Here is an 18630-nt window from a genome sequence, read left to right on the forward strand (position 1 = left end):
TGAATTTGAGGGCTTTGGAGATAGCCTTAAACATACAGGTTTCTGGGACCAGCAGATGGCGTAATGGTTATGTTGCTGGACTCCCACATACTCGACTGCTGTTTGAGTACTGTACCTGGCAGCTTAACAGTCATGCCAGGCACGTGTGCTTGTGTGTATGTGTGTGCGCCAAATCCCAAGAGGAGAATGGAGGAGAAGGGATTGCAGCATGGCCTTCCTCCATGGGGGGGTTATTTCTTACTTTCTGTCTCTCTGGCAAGCACACATGCCCTAAAACAAAAATTCCTCTCTTAAAAAAAGGAAAAAAAATATATAGGTTTCTAGGTCAGGGCCCCAGGTACATTACCAATACATCCTCAGGGGAAACAAACAGTCCCCCTAAACCCCCCAAAACAAAAAAAAACAACTCTTCCTTGTGAGACTAAGTACTACCTTCTGGAACTACCAGTGATGACTTTCAAAAGAACTTTGCGTCTGGTCCAAAGAGAGAGCTAACCTAAATGTATTACGTCATTGGGAAAGTCATGACACATTTTTGCATAGAAAGATACATTATTACTTGCCTAGCAACCTAATATTTTATGGGACAATGGAATGTTTTTATGGGAACAACAATTTCCTTCCTTTTCTTTTAATAATAGTTTCTTTCTTTCATGAGAGAGACATTTAGGCAGAGGAGAGAGAGAAAGGGAGACAGGCACCCTCATCAGGCTCTCACGCAATCCTCTCCTCCCAGCCTTCCCAAGTCACTCAAGATCATGGGCAAACACATACCTGGCATGTACAGGGTGACCAGGAAACTAACCCTAATCTTCTGTAACCCTCTAGCACTGCAGAGGGGTGTGCTACTGTGGCACCAGTACGATTGGCTGATTTCCTTTCTTCTCTCCTTCCTTAATGGCCAGCTCCTTTTGTTCATCTTGGATAAATGGATCCAAATAGGGACAGGGAAGCCTGGATTAGTCTGTCCTGGGCTAGCCTAACACTACGTCTGGAGGTCCCTATTTCATCAGCATTACAGGTCTGGCTTTGGGACTAACATAAGGATATAATCTCTGTTAAAGAGCTCAGAGATTACTCTCAGGGTTCAAAGCTACTCCTGAACCTGAACCTGAGGATCTGGCTTGGTCTGAAACTTTGTAACTAGAACCAACCTGGCTTCCAGCTGAAAGTGACATGTCCAAACTTTAAAATTCAGATTTGTGATGTGTAGAATGCAACCTAATCTTGTTCTTCAACTCAGTTTCATATCTGACAACGAATTAATATATAGGGTCACAGAACAGCAAACCCCCCATTAATTTACATGCCACCAACTTGAAATGTATGTAATTCAATCTTCGCAAAATTAATCTCGCCTGACCAAAAGTGAAGCTATTTAAATTGTTAACAAGTTGTAGGTGAATTACTAAAATATTATTTAAGCTAATTACCTAGAAATTATTTAAGGGAATGGTGAAGAAAACAGAATTTTCTTACCTATTAGCAGAGCTTCTTTCTCTGATTTTAAGCCTTGGCTTCTTTTCTCAATATTGTTCTCTCGATCTTGGTTGACCAAGGCAACTGTCAACACGTTGATTTCCTGGAAAGTTAAAAATCAAAAACCATACATTGTTTATATAGCTTCTATGTGTCTTAAACAAACAAACAAACAAACAACAAAAAAGCAAAAATGCCAGATCTCTAAAATGCTATAAAAGAAGCTATCACTTTCATTTATTGCTGAGGGTCAAATCTTATATATAATTGATCTATTGATGCAACAGTAGAATAATTTTAAAATGTAGAATAGTTTTAAAATGTAGGCTATTAACTATTGATCTCAGCAAGCGAAGTAACTGCACAAGTGGTAAATTTGGCACAGATTATCTTAGATTTTTGTTCATGTTTTGATTAAATTCTCTTTGCTAAAATTGCTTGACTCTAGCTACTTTAACATACTTTATTTCAAATATGAAAACTTTTCTGGGAAAGCATACAACAGACTGATTTATAATATTATGCTAAAAATTTGTATGCATATGTAGGAAATAGGGCCTATTGAGAAAAAGAGATAGAGTTGTTGTTAGAAGTGTTTGAGTTGAATAGGTATAGATGCTCACTCACAACTGCAAAAGGTAGATAAAGCAAAGGTTGGTAAATTCTTCACTTTGGAAGTTAAAAATGAAGAATTGTACAAGCCAATAACACATGAAACACTGAGGCTAGACTATTTTTAGTCTCTTATATGGTCCTTTTAAATTTAAAAGCAGAGATAAAGCTTTAACTCATAAACTCCCAGACTTGATAATAGACTAAAAATGGAGAAAAGTTCAATGGAAAGTTAGATTGCATGATCTGCGTACATGAGATAGTAGAAACATCAGGTATGTTGAATCTTGTTGGAGAGACGTTGTTTATTGATAGATAGCTCTCAAAGAAGGACTAGATATTGAGCAAGGATACTATTAGAATGCTATTTATATTAGAAGATGGGGAATTGACAGGAATGACAAAAGACAGGTAGAGAGAGCCATATAGACAAATAACTTAGAAAGTCTGGAAAAATGGTTGAGCAGGTGTTATCAGAAGTAGAACTTATAGGATAGATATCTAGCTAGTTAACATAAATTAGCAAAACAGGCCTGATAAAAGAATATAGAAATAGTTGGGAAAATGTTAAGCACACAGAACACAAAACTCCACCTTAGGCATTCAAATAAAAAATGAAGAACTGTACAAATAAAAAAAAATTAACTTGTTGCATGCAATCCAATAGATCTCTGATCACAGTTTCGCTTGTGAGTTTCTACTTTGTAAATCAGGAGTAAGTAGAAATTCCCAGGAAACAAGGCTCTCTACTGAGACATTGTGGTTGGTAATAGTGAGTAGTTGGGTGATTTTTAAAAAATTATTTTATTTAACTTTATTTACCTATTTATTTTAATTTGATGAGAGAGACAGAGTGAGTGAGAGAGAGAGAGAGAGAGAGAGAGAGGGAGGGGGGGAGAGAGAGAAGGAAAGTGAGAAAGCAAGCCACCAGGTCTGCAGAGGACTCGAACCACAGTCAGCCTCGTGGGAGTCCAGCACCCTTAACCACCATGCCACCTGTCAGCCCCTTGTTCTTTCTTTTTTTTGAGTTTTTTTTTTTTTTTTCGCTATAGGGCATGTGCGCTCGCCAGACAGAGAGAGACAGAGAGACAGAAAGCGAGAAATCACCCCCCAGGGAGGATAGTCACGCCGCAATCCCTTCTCCTCCATTCTCCTCTCAGGATCTTGGGCATGCACACACACGTGCCTGGCGTGAGTTTTAAGCCACTGGGTCTGGGCCTTGAACCGCGGTCGACTATGTGGGAGTCCAGCGACATAGCCATTACGCTAACTGCTGGTTCCCTTGGCCCCTTGTTCTTAAGGTCAGACTTTCCTGCTAAAGACTTAATGGTCAAGATGGAGCAGAGAAGTGAGAAAAGGTAAGGGAAGGAGTTTTGGGAATCACAGTGATGCATGATAAATCAAAGGGAAGACTTTGGTTGACTTGATGGTATCAACTGTGAGACAAGGCTGATGATAGAAATACTCCATTAGTAAAAGTATCAACTGTGACTCAAGGCTGATGATAGAAATACTCCATTAGTAACAGGAATCAGAATGGGTTTAGGAAATGGTCTCAGGTAAGTCTGGAGCAGGCCACACGTAAGAGAGAAAAGGTACTCTTGTTCTTCAAAAGATATCTTGGGGGCCAGCATTGATGGAAACATAATGATGAACTTTAGAATAGAACAAATCTAAAAGTTTACATAGGATTACAATATTTCATAATAAAGAGTTACAGGGAAGGGAATAAGAATTCCTCTTAAAATTACTTATGGTGTTTACTGATGAGGCTATCTCAATTAGAGCAGAGAAGGATGGTGTGTGCACTTCATCTGTCTGGGTTGGTGGGGTCAAGGAGCCTGCTGAGTTCTGTTAGTGGTTTGCTGTAATGACAATTAAATCCCACAGGTACATTGCACTGGGCTTCTACATCTGGGAGAGTAAGATTGCTGAGCAGAGTGCAGGCTGAGGCTCTGTAAAAGTCTCCCAAGAGAGGTTTAGGAAGACAGAGGATGGAAGAACATTAACTAGGATGATGATTGCATCATTAAAAAAATACAAATAATGAACCCCAGAGCTAAGTGGAAATAATATCTCCAAGAGAGGGTGATCTGTTCACAGCCTGGATGATAATTGGGGCCAAATGAAATTACTCAGCAGAGTTTAGTAGATAATAAGCCCACATTAATTGTAAAGACTGAGTGGTGTCCTGGGGCCATCACACAGTTGAGAATCCAGGTTTAATGAGGGGACTGGACTATAGAGAGAGCAGGCAGCGTGTCAGGAACCAGGAGGAAATAACACGGACAGAATAGACTGAGACCACCCAAGAGCTAGTAGGCACCTGCTCCCATGCGGAAAGCTGGAGTCATAATGAAAGGGGGCCTTTGAGCAGGGACCCAACAAATCCACGGAACTTACAATGTCTATAAGGAGCAAAATATGGCCTACCCACGACTCCTGCATTGATGATGATTTAGGGTTGAGCAAACTAGGATAGAAAGATAAGAGTCCTAGAATCGCCATTCTGTGGACTTATTTGTTTAAACTGGGTACGGTCGTCTGTGTTGTACTGACCACAAATAATGTGCTCTTACATGGCCATCAACCATGCCTGCTCATGGACATGCTCCTCTCCATGGCTCCCATAATAGTCCAGCATGCCAAGGACACTAGGGTGGTAGATGCTCCAGCCTCTGGGCACTTCTCTAAGTTCTGCCCATGATGGAGATCAAGTTCATTGTTTTTTGACTTCTTCAGAAGTCCTGTACCAGGACTGAGTGAAGCTGATTAAAAGAGCTCCAAGGAGTACTTGTTTCTTATGATATGTGAGCCTCAGAAATATCCAAAAGGAAAAATATCTTCCCCATTATACTTGAAAGGGTGTCCAAACATATTAGCTAGAGACTTGAGCCAATATCATTAGTGAAGTGGACCAATTTATGACCACTGAAAAGAGTTACTGCTGACTAAGTGCTCCAGAGCCTAAGCCTGTCTTGGGCCTAATATGAGCTCAGACATTTGCTGACAAAGTCAAGAGTTAATGAGATGGGTGAATGATTGAATCATACATTTTCTGCGAAAGATAAACAGCTAAAGTTAATATGGATTTCTGTTCAGGCTGGAAGACAGGATAGTCATTTCAGATATTTACTTTATGTCCTGGGCTTTAACCTTTTCCAAGTATAATAAAAGGAGCATTTTTAAAGGTTTTGGTCATAGGATGTGTGTGCTCACTGAAGAGAGGCAGAGAGAGACAGAGAGATGGAAAGTGAGAAATCACCCCTGAGGAGGGATCGCCACACTGCCAAAAGGAGGATTTTATTTTACTGACTAACAATTTCCTTAGAAAAATAATGTTAATGTGTGCTTATGATAATGTTCAATTGAGGGACCAGCAGTTGGTGTAATGGCAATGTCGCTGGACTCCCATGTAGTCAACTGCAGTAGAGTAAACTCACGCTGGGTGCCTGTGCGTGCGTGCCCAAGATCCTGAGAGGAAAATGGAGGAGAAGGGATTGTGGCATGGCCATCCCCCTGGGGGGTGATTTCTCGCTTTCTGTCTCTCTCTTTCTTTCTGACGAGTGCACGTGCCATGTAGCAAAAACCTCTCAAAAAAAAAATAAAAAAAAGGAAAGAAAGAAAGAAAGAAAGAAAGAAAGAAAGAAAGAAAGAAAGAAAGAAAGAAAGAAAGAAAAGTAGGTCAGTGGATGAAGCTGGAAGACTAGGTATATCATAATAAAGAATTTCGGTTGTCTCTGGAAGGCTTAGCTAGTGAAGAATTTTCAGTAGAGGAGGTAAATGAACAACTCTGCCCTTCAGAACATTGTTTTGGAGTCAACTAAAATTGAAGTAAGGGATACCACGCTGGAACCTAACACAATTACTATTTGATAATGAGACTCAATACCAAATCAATTAGGTGCAGACTGCAGAATGGGAGAAAGATTTAAGATGTGGAACTTAAAAGAAAAAAAATTAGTGACCTAGTGAAGAGGAAAATGCTGAGAATGAGTACTCAGTCACCTTGATGAATAAGAACACAGAGAAAGAAACAAGTATGAGAGAAAATAACGTGTTCAGTTTCGGAAATGTTGAATTTAAGGTTTCTATGGCATTTTGTCAAGGTAACTGGAAGGAAGGAAGATATACAATTTTTTAAACTTAGAAGAAAGGTTCTGGCATTTCTCAGGTTTGTGTTTGTAACAAGTCATTTTAGAGTCTGCTTTGGTACAAACAGCAGGCTTGCTTATGCTTGATACAAAAGAGGTGGATCCCCCGCCTTCAGTGTACCTCTCCTGTAACACAACCCAGTGCATGTACAAGCGTCTCTCTAGGCCCTCTAACGGGAGAGACACAGCTTGCAAGATTTGTGAGGATAAATCTAATGAAGCCAGGATGGCTGGAAGAAAACAATGAAACCTCAAGTGGATGCTTACCAAAACCTCTCTGAGAATATCTCATAGTAAGGACAAACTGGTCATAGTATGAAACACCAAGAGAGAACATTCTTTGTTTTTCTTTTTGCCATAGAATGCATGCACTCACCAGAGAGAGACAGTGAAAGAGAATGTGAGAAATCACTCCTGAGGGGGAATGGCCACACCGCAATCCCTTCTCCTCCATTCTCCTCCCAGGATCTTGGGCATGCACGCACATGCACCTGGTGTAATTTTCACGACACTGGGTCCAGGACTCAAGCCACAGTTGGCCATGAGGGAATCTAGCACCTTAACCACTATGCCACCTACTAGCTCTGAGAGAACAGTCTTAAATATATCAGGAAACATAACAGTTTATGCTTCATCTCAAATTCTAAGAAAAACTCTTAAAGCAAGACATAGGCATGAGCCAGCTTTTTTTGTTTTCAAAAGGCTATAATACAAAGACCAAAAACCAAGTCAATTTAATAATTTCTACCTAGGATGTTCCAACTTATCTGCTTAGTAATTGGGGTACATATTTTACTGGGGCACTGAATCTCAAAATATGCATTTGCCCCTTTCTTAAAAACTTCACTGTCCTGGGACCAGCAGTTAGCATAATGGCTGTGTCCCTGAGCTCCCATATAGTTGACCACGGTTCAAGCTCCAGACCTGGTGGCTTAAATTCACGCCGGGTGCGTGTGCGGGTGTGCCCAAGATCCCAAGAGGAGAATGGAGGATAAGGGATTCTGGCGTGGCCATCCCCCCTGAGGGATGATTTCTCGCTTTCTGTCTCTCTTCCTCTCTCTGTCTTTCTGGCGAGCGCATGTGACCCATACAAAAACCTCTACCCCCCAAAAAACAAAAAAACAAACAAAAACTTCAAAAAAAAATCTTTACTATCCTTATTACTCCCTGTAATCCAAGTCTCTGGAAAATGAGAAGGATAGGAACATGTTATCATTAGAAACATAACATTTGGAGGACTCTCTATCCTTTTATCACATTAAAAATCTTTTACCCTTGGGGGACCAGCAGGTGGCATGGTAGTTAAAATACTGGATTCCCACATGGCTGACTGTGTTTGAGTCCTGGACCTGGCAGGTTGCTTTCTCACTTTCTCTTTCTCTCTCTGATTAGTACACATACCTGTTAGCAAATTTAAATAAATAGATAGACAGATAGTTAGATAATCTTTTACCCTGATAGATGCAATATATCCTGAAGAATGATATGTCTACTAGATGTCTTGGGAAAGGTGTTTCAGATGCCCAGAAATGACAAAGTAGACATGGAAGTAGGTACATGTGGCTGGAGTAAGAGGTTACTAAGGACACATTGTTAACAGTGTACAAAGTCTAGGAAATGTGAGCTGGGATCAAGAGTTTCCTCCCAGTGAGATCTACTGGATTATGAACTAGTCTTTAAAGGGAAGTACCCAGAACACCATTCGCTTGACATAGTAAGTAACACACCAATTAGAGTACATACAACCGATGAGAATTCTGGCACTTGACAGAATAGACAAGGTTACCTAATAAATTTTTTCTTGGTCCACCTCTTAACTCTAATACATAGAAGGAGTCATTAAGGGGCTGAACAGAAGGTTGTCAATAACTGGAAACTAGATATCATGACTTTTAAAAAGGCTTTCTAAACAGTTAGCTACTTGAAGGTAGAAATTTCCCCTCTAAGAGTTCTTATTCATTACTTTGAGAAATGATCAAAGTTAATTTGTCATTTGGAAAAGCTTTTTCTTTTCTTTTCTTTTTATTTTTTTGTGTTTCTTTTTGCTATAGGGTGCATACGCTCACCAGAAAGACAGAGAGAGACAGAGAGACAGAAAGCGAGAAATCGTCCCCCAGGGGGATGGCCATGCTGCAATCCCTTCTCCTCCATTCTCCTCTCGGGATCTTGGGCACGCACACACACGTGCCCGGCGAGAGTTTAAGTCACCAGGTTCGGGTCTCGAACAGCGGTCGACTACATGGGAGTCCAGCGACATAGCCATTACGCTAACTGCTAGTCCCTGGAAAAGCTTTTTCACTCCTTCACTGAGCTAGAATTGTGCTGTGCTGGTATTTTTGTTGTTGTTGTTGTTATTTTTTGTTGTTCCTTTCTGCCTGCTCACGCGGGTAAGGACCAAGAATATGACTTTCCTAGTTCATAAAAATCCTTTTGTGATTCCCTTTATCTTGTTATTCCGGTGGTCTTCTTACTTTTTTAAAAATGGTTTTCTTTCTATTGCAGTTCTTTCTATCACAAAAGTGTCCACCTGTTTTGCTTGCCAACTCACTACCTCAGCTTTTACATCAATCACCTTCATGGACCTACCCGGAAAGATTTTCACTGGCCTCCTTTGTCGCATAGTCATTTTCTAACTCCTCTTATTGTGTGGATGTTGGTACAATTGACGTGTGTTCACCTTAAACTCTCTTTCTCCATTATACTCTAACTTTGGACCATGACAAAGTTTGGTCCTCAGATTTTCATCTCTATTCTTTTTCATAAGTATTCTTTCATTTGCAGAACCTGCAAATGGCATGATGGTTACATTGCTATACTCTCACACGGCTGACTGTGGTTTGAGTCCTGGACCTGGCAGCTTGAAATTCATGCTGGGCACATGTATGTGCATGCCAAAAATCCTGAGAGGAGAATGGAGCAGAAGAAATTGCGGTGTGGCCATCTCCCCAGGGAGTGATTTCTCACTTTCTGTCAAACGTACATGCCCTATAGAAAAAAATCTCTCTTAAAAAAAAAAGGAATTATTTCTTTCTCATGGTTTAACTTTGATCAAACAGAACTCTTTAAGCTTCTATTCCTTGTTATCAACTGACCAGTAGGCTTATCTGTTTAAATTTACCACCGATCAATTCAAAATGAGAGGTGACCATGAGGCAATGGAAGAGATACCTCATACCTGAGTTTTAGTCTTGGCTCTCTCACTAGCAACCGGCTGAGTTGGACAGATGACCCAACATTTTCAAGCCTCAGATCAGTTGCCTAAAAGTGACGGTGGGGTCAACCATATTTGAACGGTCAACCATATTTGAAGGGTTCTCCATGGAACCTCATCAGCTTTGTAGACATGACATGGAAGGTCCAACAGACAGTTCTCTGGAATTCGTATTCCTTTACTACTCTCTTCTGTTTTAAAATATAGGGCTTGCACATAAGGCTTCATTTAAGTAAAAGTCCTCATACCAAAATAAATAAGTCTGAACCCACATTCTATCTGATGTAGCTCTTCTAAAATTCTATAATTTTGTCTAAAACCCAATTCATCTCACATCAAATTGCATCTTCTCCTAAGTTTTCTGTTTTTTTTTTTGCATTTTATTCTTATTTTATTGAGATTCTCAGCAGCTGCCATTTAGTTTGTATAGCAAACTTTTTAAAAAGTAACTTTTTTCCCCATTTTTGATGTTTTTATGAAAATTATTTTAATGTTAAAGCCCAGGTCCTCCCCCAAAGTTTTACTAACTATCATATAATGTTTATCTAGGAAAACAAAACAAAAGCAAAAACAGCTTTTCAACAGTGAACCGGAATAAGGGTCCAAAATCCAGAGACAGAAGGCAAGAAATCACCCCCACCCCCATGAGGGATGGCCATGCCGCAATCTCTTCTCTTTCATTCTCTTCTCAGAATTTTGGGGACACATGCACATACACCCGGCTCCCGGTGTGAGTTTTAAGCCACCAGGTCTGGAACTCGAACCATAGTCGACTACGTGGGAGTCCAGCAAAATAACCATTATACTATATGCTGGTCCCAGTTTTCTGCTTTTATTAGGAACATCATCACCATTATTTTTCTACTTGCAGGGGCCTGAAACTTTCATTTTGTTTTGTTCTTCCATATTCCCAAAGGACTTTTAATACCTTTTGAGATCCAAAGTCTATCAGTTTTCTGTGAAACATCTCTTGGGCTGCTTTCCCATTTCCACTACTTGTATTTTATATCTGTTCTCTTTGTTTCATACTTTGACCCCTATGAGAACCTGTTGCTTTGTCTCTGTCTCTGGGTTTTGTCCTTTTCCAGTCTACTTCATATATGGAGTCACTGGGAAAGTCATGATGCATTTTTGCATAGAAAAACAGAGAAAAAAAATACAATGACTGTTTTGACAACCCAATAATATCACTAAATGAATTTTCTAAAGTGCAACTTTCATTAGTCTTCAAATGAAAACTTTAGATGCTTTCAAACAGCCCATTGGGGGGAGGGGGTGGGGATCAGATGTCCCTGCCTGGAATGTTTGGTTCAATCCTCTCAAAATAGCCTATCCCTTTCTCTGTTACGTCCAGATACATTCTTAGAAAGCTCTCCATTCTCTTTTCCTTGCCACCGTCTACTTGTATTTTCACAAGCAGCACAAGTCCCTTATCTCTCCAAAGCATCTGTTCCAGATCACGTTCAACCTCCTCATCTAGACACATTTCCTATGCTATTTACATGGCCATTGATTACTTATCCATTTGAGTAGAACTGACTTTTCCCCACATTTGCTTGATATAACCATTGACTCCTTTAGAGAAATTACTGTATCTCAGAAATGGAGGTAGCATGGCCAAGTGGGACTTGTGTTCTAATTCTGCCACCATTATTTCATTATTTACAGATCATCAATAGATAGCTTTAGGCAAAGCATCTTTTTTTTTAATCTTATCTATCTTATATGAAAGATGGATAATACACTATGGCTATCCCCCAGGGTTGCCATGAGGGCAAATCTCTTAAGTGAGATCATGTTTTTGAAAACTGTACACACCTAGGAATACATTGAGGCATTTTTTTGAGTGATTTTATTTGTTATTATTATTGATTATACATTTAATCACTATATGTCATTTAGCTTGTAAAGAGAATTTACCCAACATGAAATACACCTCAGACCAGTCAGTTGAGAATACTATACACATCATACACATCATCAACAGGTAATAAACCATTTCTGTGTCCCACAAGTGTCTTACCTCTCTATTTTTTTACCCAAATTTCCTTCCCTACCCTCTTCCACTCTCCTATGCTCTTCTTCTTTGTCTCCAATGTCCATAACAATTTTCAATGCTTTTATGTCCTCCAGTCCTTCAGTCTCTACCATAGAGTGCAGACAGTTGGTATATGTTAATTGGAGACATACAATGTCTCCCTTTCATGGTCTGGCTTGCTTCACTCAGCAATAAATGTTTCATATTCATCCACTTCCTACCAAATGCTAGGGTCTTGTTGTTCTTTATGGCATCATTATCACCATCATTATTCACAGGACTGACCGAATACAGTAAAAGTGCTTAGCACATGGGGTACTAAACCTGTGTATGAATTCTGTATAAGATCTTGACTGCAAAGACATATAAACAGACATACAACAAAAATAACTGTGTTTGTGTTCAGAGTGAATATTTTCTATTTAAAATTTTTTTCTATTTGCAGTATTATTATACTATTATTCATCTAACTAAAGTAGAAATAAAATGAAATCCATGACATTGATTTTTATGTCATTTTGAAGAGCCATATGTAAACACAGTCAGTTGCTGAATGCTTTAGTAAATAAAACACTGAGTTGGCAAACCACCCAAACACACATATACCCTACCAAGAGACCACCACCATGTGATATCACCCATGGTCCTGCAAGAGCAGGTGGCCTGCACAGTTGCTTGTGCAAAGTGAGTGGGGCAACTGACAAGATCTACCTGGTAAAGATTCACCCTGTCACCTCCCACTCTGTCAACACCACACCATAAGGCTCACATTCCCTCAGTCGTCCTTGTTTTGCTACCTGATTGTAACATCACACTTCGTAACATGAGGGGCTCTGTGGACATGGCCAACATGCCAGTCAGCTACTTTCTTATCCTTTACTCTCATTTTTGTCAGGTACAAAGAAGAATCCATCAAGTGATATGCCAGTTTCCAATAACGGTCAAGCCCTTTACCTTACAATTACAACTATGGTTGGGGGACAAAGAGTAAAGGAGAAATCCCTCATACTTTCCTTTATAAACCTGTGACTCACATATAGCAGGCGGATGCCCAGTGGCTGAAAAGTAAAGGAAAAACCCAAAAGCCATGGCCTGAAATGGTGGAAAAAAAATGCATTTGGACACAAAAAACTGGTTCTAATTGCCACTGACTTGCAATGCACCCTTATTTCATTTTATCTTTTTGTAAAAAGAGGAATTGGAAGCAGATAATCTCTAATGTCTTCCTAATCCAAAATGTGCCCTCTTCTCTGACTTGGAACTTCCAATCAGAGTAAGGCAGACAAGGGCCAGTGGATTGTATAGTGGTTATGTTGTTGGACTCCCATATGGCTGACTGTGGTTCAAGTTCCAGACCTGGTGGCTTGAAACTCATGCTGGGCACAAGTACATGCATCCCCAAGATCCCAAGAGGAGAATGAAGGAGAAGGGATTCTGGCATGGCCATCCCCCCAGGTGGTAATTTCTCACTTTCCTTCTCTGTCTCTCTCTCCTGGAGTGTGCATGTGCCCTAATGCAAAAACATTAAAAAAAAAAAAAAAAAGGAAAAGAAAAGAGAACAAAAGAGTAAGGCGGCCAGTTTGCTAGAGATAACATGTACTCATCCAATAAGAATTAGGAAAGAGGAAACAGAGCAATAAAAACAGTACAAAATCAAATGGATTTTTGAAAAAAGGATTGAAGAAAACAGTGACTATGCTTTAGAATATTTTACAGTTTGAGGGACAGTAAGAATGGATCCATCCCCTAGAGTAAGGACTATCCCAGGACTTCTCTGTGGGTAAGAAATCCCCAGCCCTCAGCTGCTGAAACTTGGCACTGTCAGTCCCGAAAGTCTTGGGCTCTCAGCCCCCTGTGTCTTTCTCCAGCAGCCTTTGAGTTCAGGGTCTGCATGAGGGCCAAGCAGACTTCAGCATCAGAGAGACAGCTTGAAGTCAAACGTGTGAGGATCCTGCCCTCAGCCAAGATGTGGCAATCTATCACAATGCAACCACATTTTACATTCTGAGACGTTCCACCTCATTGGGGCTCAACTGCCAGACCCAGAGCTCATGCATTATGTTCTGAAACAGTCCAAAATCTCTGTGTTCTAAGATTTCCAATAGCAAAGATTAAAATAGGCAAGGACTGGGTTATAAGTTGTGAAAAGACCTTTTAAAGAAAGACATGAAAACTCAGTGTGATTTAAGAGCTGGAGATACTCTGATACAGCGTTTTTAAAGATCATTTTTGAACAATTAACATGGTGCTCACCATGTGCAAGTAATGTTAAGAGCACTTTACTAATATGAACTTACTTAATACTCATAACCATCTGAGAAATCAGGTTATTATAGTCCTGTTTTACAGATAAGGAAAAGAAGCCTAGGGAGGCTAATGACTTCCTTAAGGTCTCATAATTAGTAAAAAACAGACCTGGGATTCGAACCAATTCACTCCAGAGCCTTAATCACCACTCTAGGTTGCCTGTGGCATAACTGTTTTGTGCCTGCAGAGAATTGGGACTGAATATCACTCTGAGGGCTACCCACAGTTCCAGCTCACTGTGGAACCAACAGAGCCTTGGAGAAGTCCCTGTTAGCAGTGGTTAATGAAAACAAAGGGGGACAAAGCCGGAAGCTACCCAAGGGTCTGGCTGAGGAGCAGCCTCAGGCAGAGATGGGCCTTGGCTCTCTGCTGTTGTTTGGTGAGAGTGGACTTTCTTTGGACCAGGGTGACTTACTGCAGTCACAGTCTGTGCAATAGGGACAGATTTCAAAAATGAAGTGCTGGGACCAATGAAGAAGAGGTGGCACTCATGCTCTCCTGCTCTGGGAGATGAGGGTAAGAGAAGGTCAAGGTCAAAGCAACTCCCCACATGAAGGACTGGCTACGCAGGGGAAGAGACTCGGGCAGGGAGACCCATGGTGCAGCTCTAACCACACCCACATATGTGGTGATAAGTTGGAACCACTGGGATGGTGGGAGAAAAGAGAGAAAAGAGATGCAGAGGCCATTCTGAAGAAGAACACCCAGTATCTATGTGCAAAGCAGAGGAAAGAGGGGTGGGTTAAAAAAACGTAAAGAAGTTGTGTACAGACTAGAAGAGTAATGCTACCAGACTCAGATCATGAAGGATTTAATGTTTTAGAAATTCTAAATTTGAGGTCTTAGAAAGGCAGCTAGAAATACAGAGATGAGTGTTTGGGCTCAGATCCTGTTGCTTTCTCCTGCCTGGTCCCCAGTGCACCCTGTGGTCCTAGCAGAGGTAATAACTAACAGTGCTCCTTTCACGCTCAAACACTTCCTCATTGGGGCCTCAGGGGGTCGCTTTCTCTATAATTACTTCTCCATGCAGCAGCAATGTCCTCAGTTTATAGCACATACCCCGTGTACAGCTGCAACCAATATTCTTTTAAAGAATAAATAGTAGATCCTTGGTAACGCTTGTTAGATTATGGCATCCTGTTACTTCACGCACAAAAAGGATAAACTTCTTGGGTGAAACTGATGATCCTAAGGGTTTGGTCAGTACCCTTGGCCCGGAGTGATTATCTATTTTTTTTTTAAAGAGAGAGAGGATTTTTGCCATAGGGCATGTGTGTTCGCCAGAAAGACAGAGACAGAGGCAGAAAGTGAGAAATCACCCCCCAGGGGAATGGCCACACTGCAATCCCTTCTCCTCTTGGGATCTTGGGCACACACGTACATGTGCCCAGTATGAGTTTTAAGCCACTGGGTCCGGGACTCAAACCATGGTCATCTGTGTGAGAGTCCAGCAAAGTAACCATTATGCCACCTGCTGGTCCCTGAGGTGATTTATGAGAAGTCTCTGAGGAATATATTTTGTGGAGAGTGAAAAAAAAAAAGTTCCAATCACATTGGGTATTTTATATCCTTTTAGTTTTTAAATGCATTTGTGGTAGCATCATTTAAAGTAACAAGATTTTTTTACTTTTTTAGATTGAAAGAGATCAATAAGTTAATTTTTAGTTTGTATCTATTAAAGCTTTACTATTGTAATTTAAATAATAACTTTGTTTTGGAAACCAAAGTATAAGCTTATAACCTTTTCCTTTTCCTTTCCAAAATATAGGAACTTTGTTTAGTTTGTTTTAGCTCTTAGTAATAACCTTTATTGTTTTTATCCATCACAAATAGAGAATCACTGCAGAAAATTTACAAAATACAGATAAAGAAAAAAATAAAAATAAGCTGAAATTCTACTACCCAGCTATAAATACTATTACCATTCAAAAATATATTTATCTTTAATCTTTCCTATATAATCCTTCTCTCATATGCACATATATGTATATTTATTTACATGTACATTATTGTTATTTAGTTATTTGGAAAGTAGAATTTTCCTACTTATATTTATCTCAATAATAGACTATCCTACAAAGAGAGCAAAGACTGATAAAAAAGAGTAATTTCAATTTCTTCAACTTCCTAATGTTTCTCATTAAATACTAAGAGTTTTACTGCTGGATGGACCATAGCTTAATTATGGTTATCACAGTTCATACCATTCTCACCCTGTGCTCTCAAGCTGGAAATCAAATGACTTGGCATAGTTTTGTGACAGTCATATTAAATAAAAAATACAAAACTGAGAAAAAAGGGTCAGTTGCTGATAGTATGGTGACTAAGGCATCTGGATCCAACATGGACAATTGCATGATTACAGTTCTAGACTCAGTAGCTTGGAGACACACATCGGGCATGTGTGTGTACATGCCCAAAATCCTGAAAGGAGGGAGAAGTAGAGAAGGGATTACAGCATGACCGTATTCCCCATAGGGAGCGCTTTCTCACTTTCTCTCTCACTCTTTCTCTCCCTCTCCTCTTTCTCACTTTCTCTCTCCAGCTAGTACATGTGCCCTCTGGCAAAATTTTCTTGTAAAAAATGAGAAAAAGAAATTCTTTACATTCCAGTAACTTCATTCATTATTTTAATCATAAGCTGTAGTATTTTCTTTTTACTATATGCCATTATAGATGTTACCAAATGAAAAAATACACTTGAGGGACCAGCAGTTAGTGTAATGGCTATGTCGCTGGACTCCCATGTAGTCGACCGCAGTTCGAGTCCTGGACCCAGTGGCTTAAACTCATGCTGGGCACGTGTGTGTGCGTGCCCAAGATCTCAAGAGGAGAATGGAGGAGAAGAGATTGCGGCATGGCCATCCCCCCTGGGGGGTGATTTCTCGCTTTCTGTCTCTCTGTCTTTCTGGCAAGCGCACGTGCCCTATAGCAAAAACCTCTCTAAAAGATAAAAAAAAAAAAAAAAAAAAACAACACTTGATCCAAAATACACTCCGCTATGTGTTTTTTACACACACACACACGTATATATATGTACATACATGTGTATAATGTATGTGTGTGTGTGTGTGTGTGTGTGTGTGTGTGTGTGTGGAACCTACACTGCTCTATCTATCCAAGCCTGTAGACTTCGGAGTCTTGGAAAGTACTGACAAGAAAAATCTCCTCAACCAATAAAAATGGAGCAGCAAACAGAAGAAACTAAAGTAAAACGCTTTTTAAAAAATATATGTATGTGCATCCAAAATTAGTCGGTTTGATTTATCTTGTATGATGCTGACTCTATTGCTGGTAGAGATTAATTGTATTATGGTGCTCTTGGCATGTTATTTTCTCAGTTCATTTCTCAGTATGACATTTCTTATTTTTCTCCGCTACAAAGCACCTGCTATCATAATTTTCACCTGCTGAGTTTACGTTACTAATGATAATATTAAAATTTAGATTTTTTTGACCTTTACAGTAGTAAATTAGGTCATGAGAATAGATGGGATGCAACCTGATATGTAGGAAAAAGAGACATTTGATTATTATTAAAGTAAAATCAAATTTCACAAGGTTTGCGGGCATAATGTGAGATCTTAGTAAACATTAAATAGCCCTTTCCCCAGTACACCAAAATCAAATGATCTCTCCTCACTGCATTTTTGCATATGCCGTACATGCAAAAAAAATCCCAAGAACTAACTGCTCTGGATTGCTGTTGCATAGTGCATGAGGGTTATAGAATTTGGGGTCCTCTGAATAAAAAACAAGTAACACGGGACCAGCAGTTAGCGTAATGGTTATGTCGTTGGACTCCCATGTAGTCGACTGCAGTTCTAGTCCCGGACCGGTGGCTTAAACTCATGCTGGGCGTGTGTGCGTGCGTGCCCAAGAGCCGAGAGGAGAAAGGAGGAGAAGGGATTGCGGTGTGGCCATCCCCCCTGGGGGGTGATTTCTTGCTTTCTTTCTCTCTGTCTTTCTGGCGAGTGCATGCTCCCTATAGTGAAAACCTCACCAAACAAACAAACAAACCAAGTAACACAAATAATGGCAATGATAACAATGCTAATAACCCTTATTGAATGCTTGGTAGAGGACAGACACTGGTACTATTATCATTTCTGATACGGATGAAAAAAAGTTGAGGCACAAATAAGGTGTATCAGTTTTTAAAAGCAATTGTGGTAGCATCATTTAAAGTAACAAGATTTCCTTACTCTCATAGATTGAAAGAGGTCAAGAAGTTAATTTCTAGTTTTACTCTTAAAGCTTCCTTAAATTCGCACATGTGGAAAGATGTGGTACACAGCCGCAGGGAGTCAGGTTCCAGGGTCATTAGTCTATACCGCCTCTGACTTGTCACCTCACAGAGAATGGCAGCTTCTCCATTTCTGTCAAGCCTCTAATCACACCCCAAGTTGTCCTCCTTACTGAGAAGGCTCAAACCAGTCTTTGGTGACTTCTCTCCTCAGTCATATGCTGTCTTTCCAAGGGGTCAGGTGCTCCAGGGGACCAGTGACTGTTCCGTGATCCTGTGTGCTCCTGATCTTGAGGGACAGTGACTGTGCTGTCATCCTGCATGCTCCTGACAGACTGCACCATGCCTGCAGCACTGGCCTGCATACGACGTGGACTGGACAGACTTGTTAAAAGTGGCTAGTTGTGGGTCCACTGATCTTTTGTGCATTCTCCAAATCAATGTGGTTTCTCATGAACCAGAGCTGGGCAATTACTAATTGTGTATTTTCTTTTTAGGGTTGAAGAGTAGCAACATTCAACACTTAGGCTAAATAAAGTTTCTAGACACTTTGGTTAAGTATAATTTCATAGAAATTTAATGT

The 18630-nt window shown here is 40.2% G+C and overlaps 1 protein-coding gene across 8 annotated transcripts in view; it reads right to left on the reverse strand.

Moving 5' to 3' along the window:
- ENOX1 (ecto-NOX disulfide-thiol exchanger 1) overlaps window positions 1-18630 on the reverse strand; it is a 548245-nt gene that overhangs the window by 24138 nt on the left and 505477 nt on the right. For all 8 annotated transcript variants that reach the window (XM_027767432.1, XM_027767431.1, XM_027767428.1 and 5 more), the window contains one exon: window positions 1480-1582. In XM_027767432.1, coding sequence (XP_027623233.1) covers window positions 1480-1582 — 103 coding nt within the window. The remainder of the gene's footprint in view (window positions 1-1479; window positions 1583-18630) is intronic.

This window comes from Tupaia chinensis, unplaced genomic scaffold (genome assembly GCF_000334495.1).
Source record: "Tupaia chinensis unplaced genomic scaffold, TupChi_1.0 Scaffold144262_1, whole genome shotgun sequence".
Classification (NCBI taxonomy): domain Eukaryota; kingdom Metazoa; phylum Chordata; class Mammalia; order Scandentia; family Tupaiidae; genus Tupaia; species Tupaia belangeri.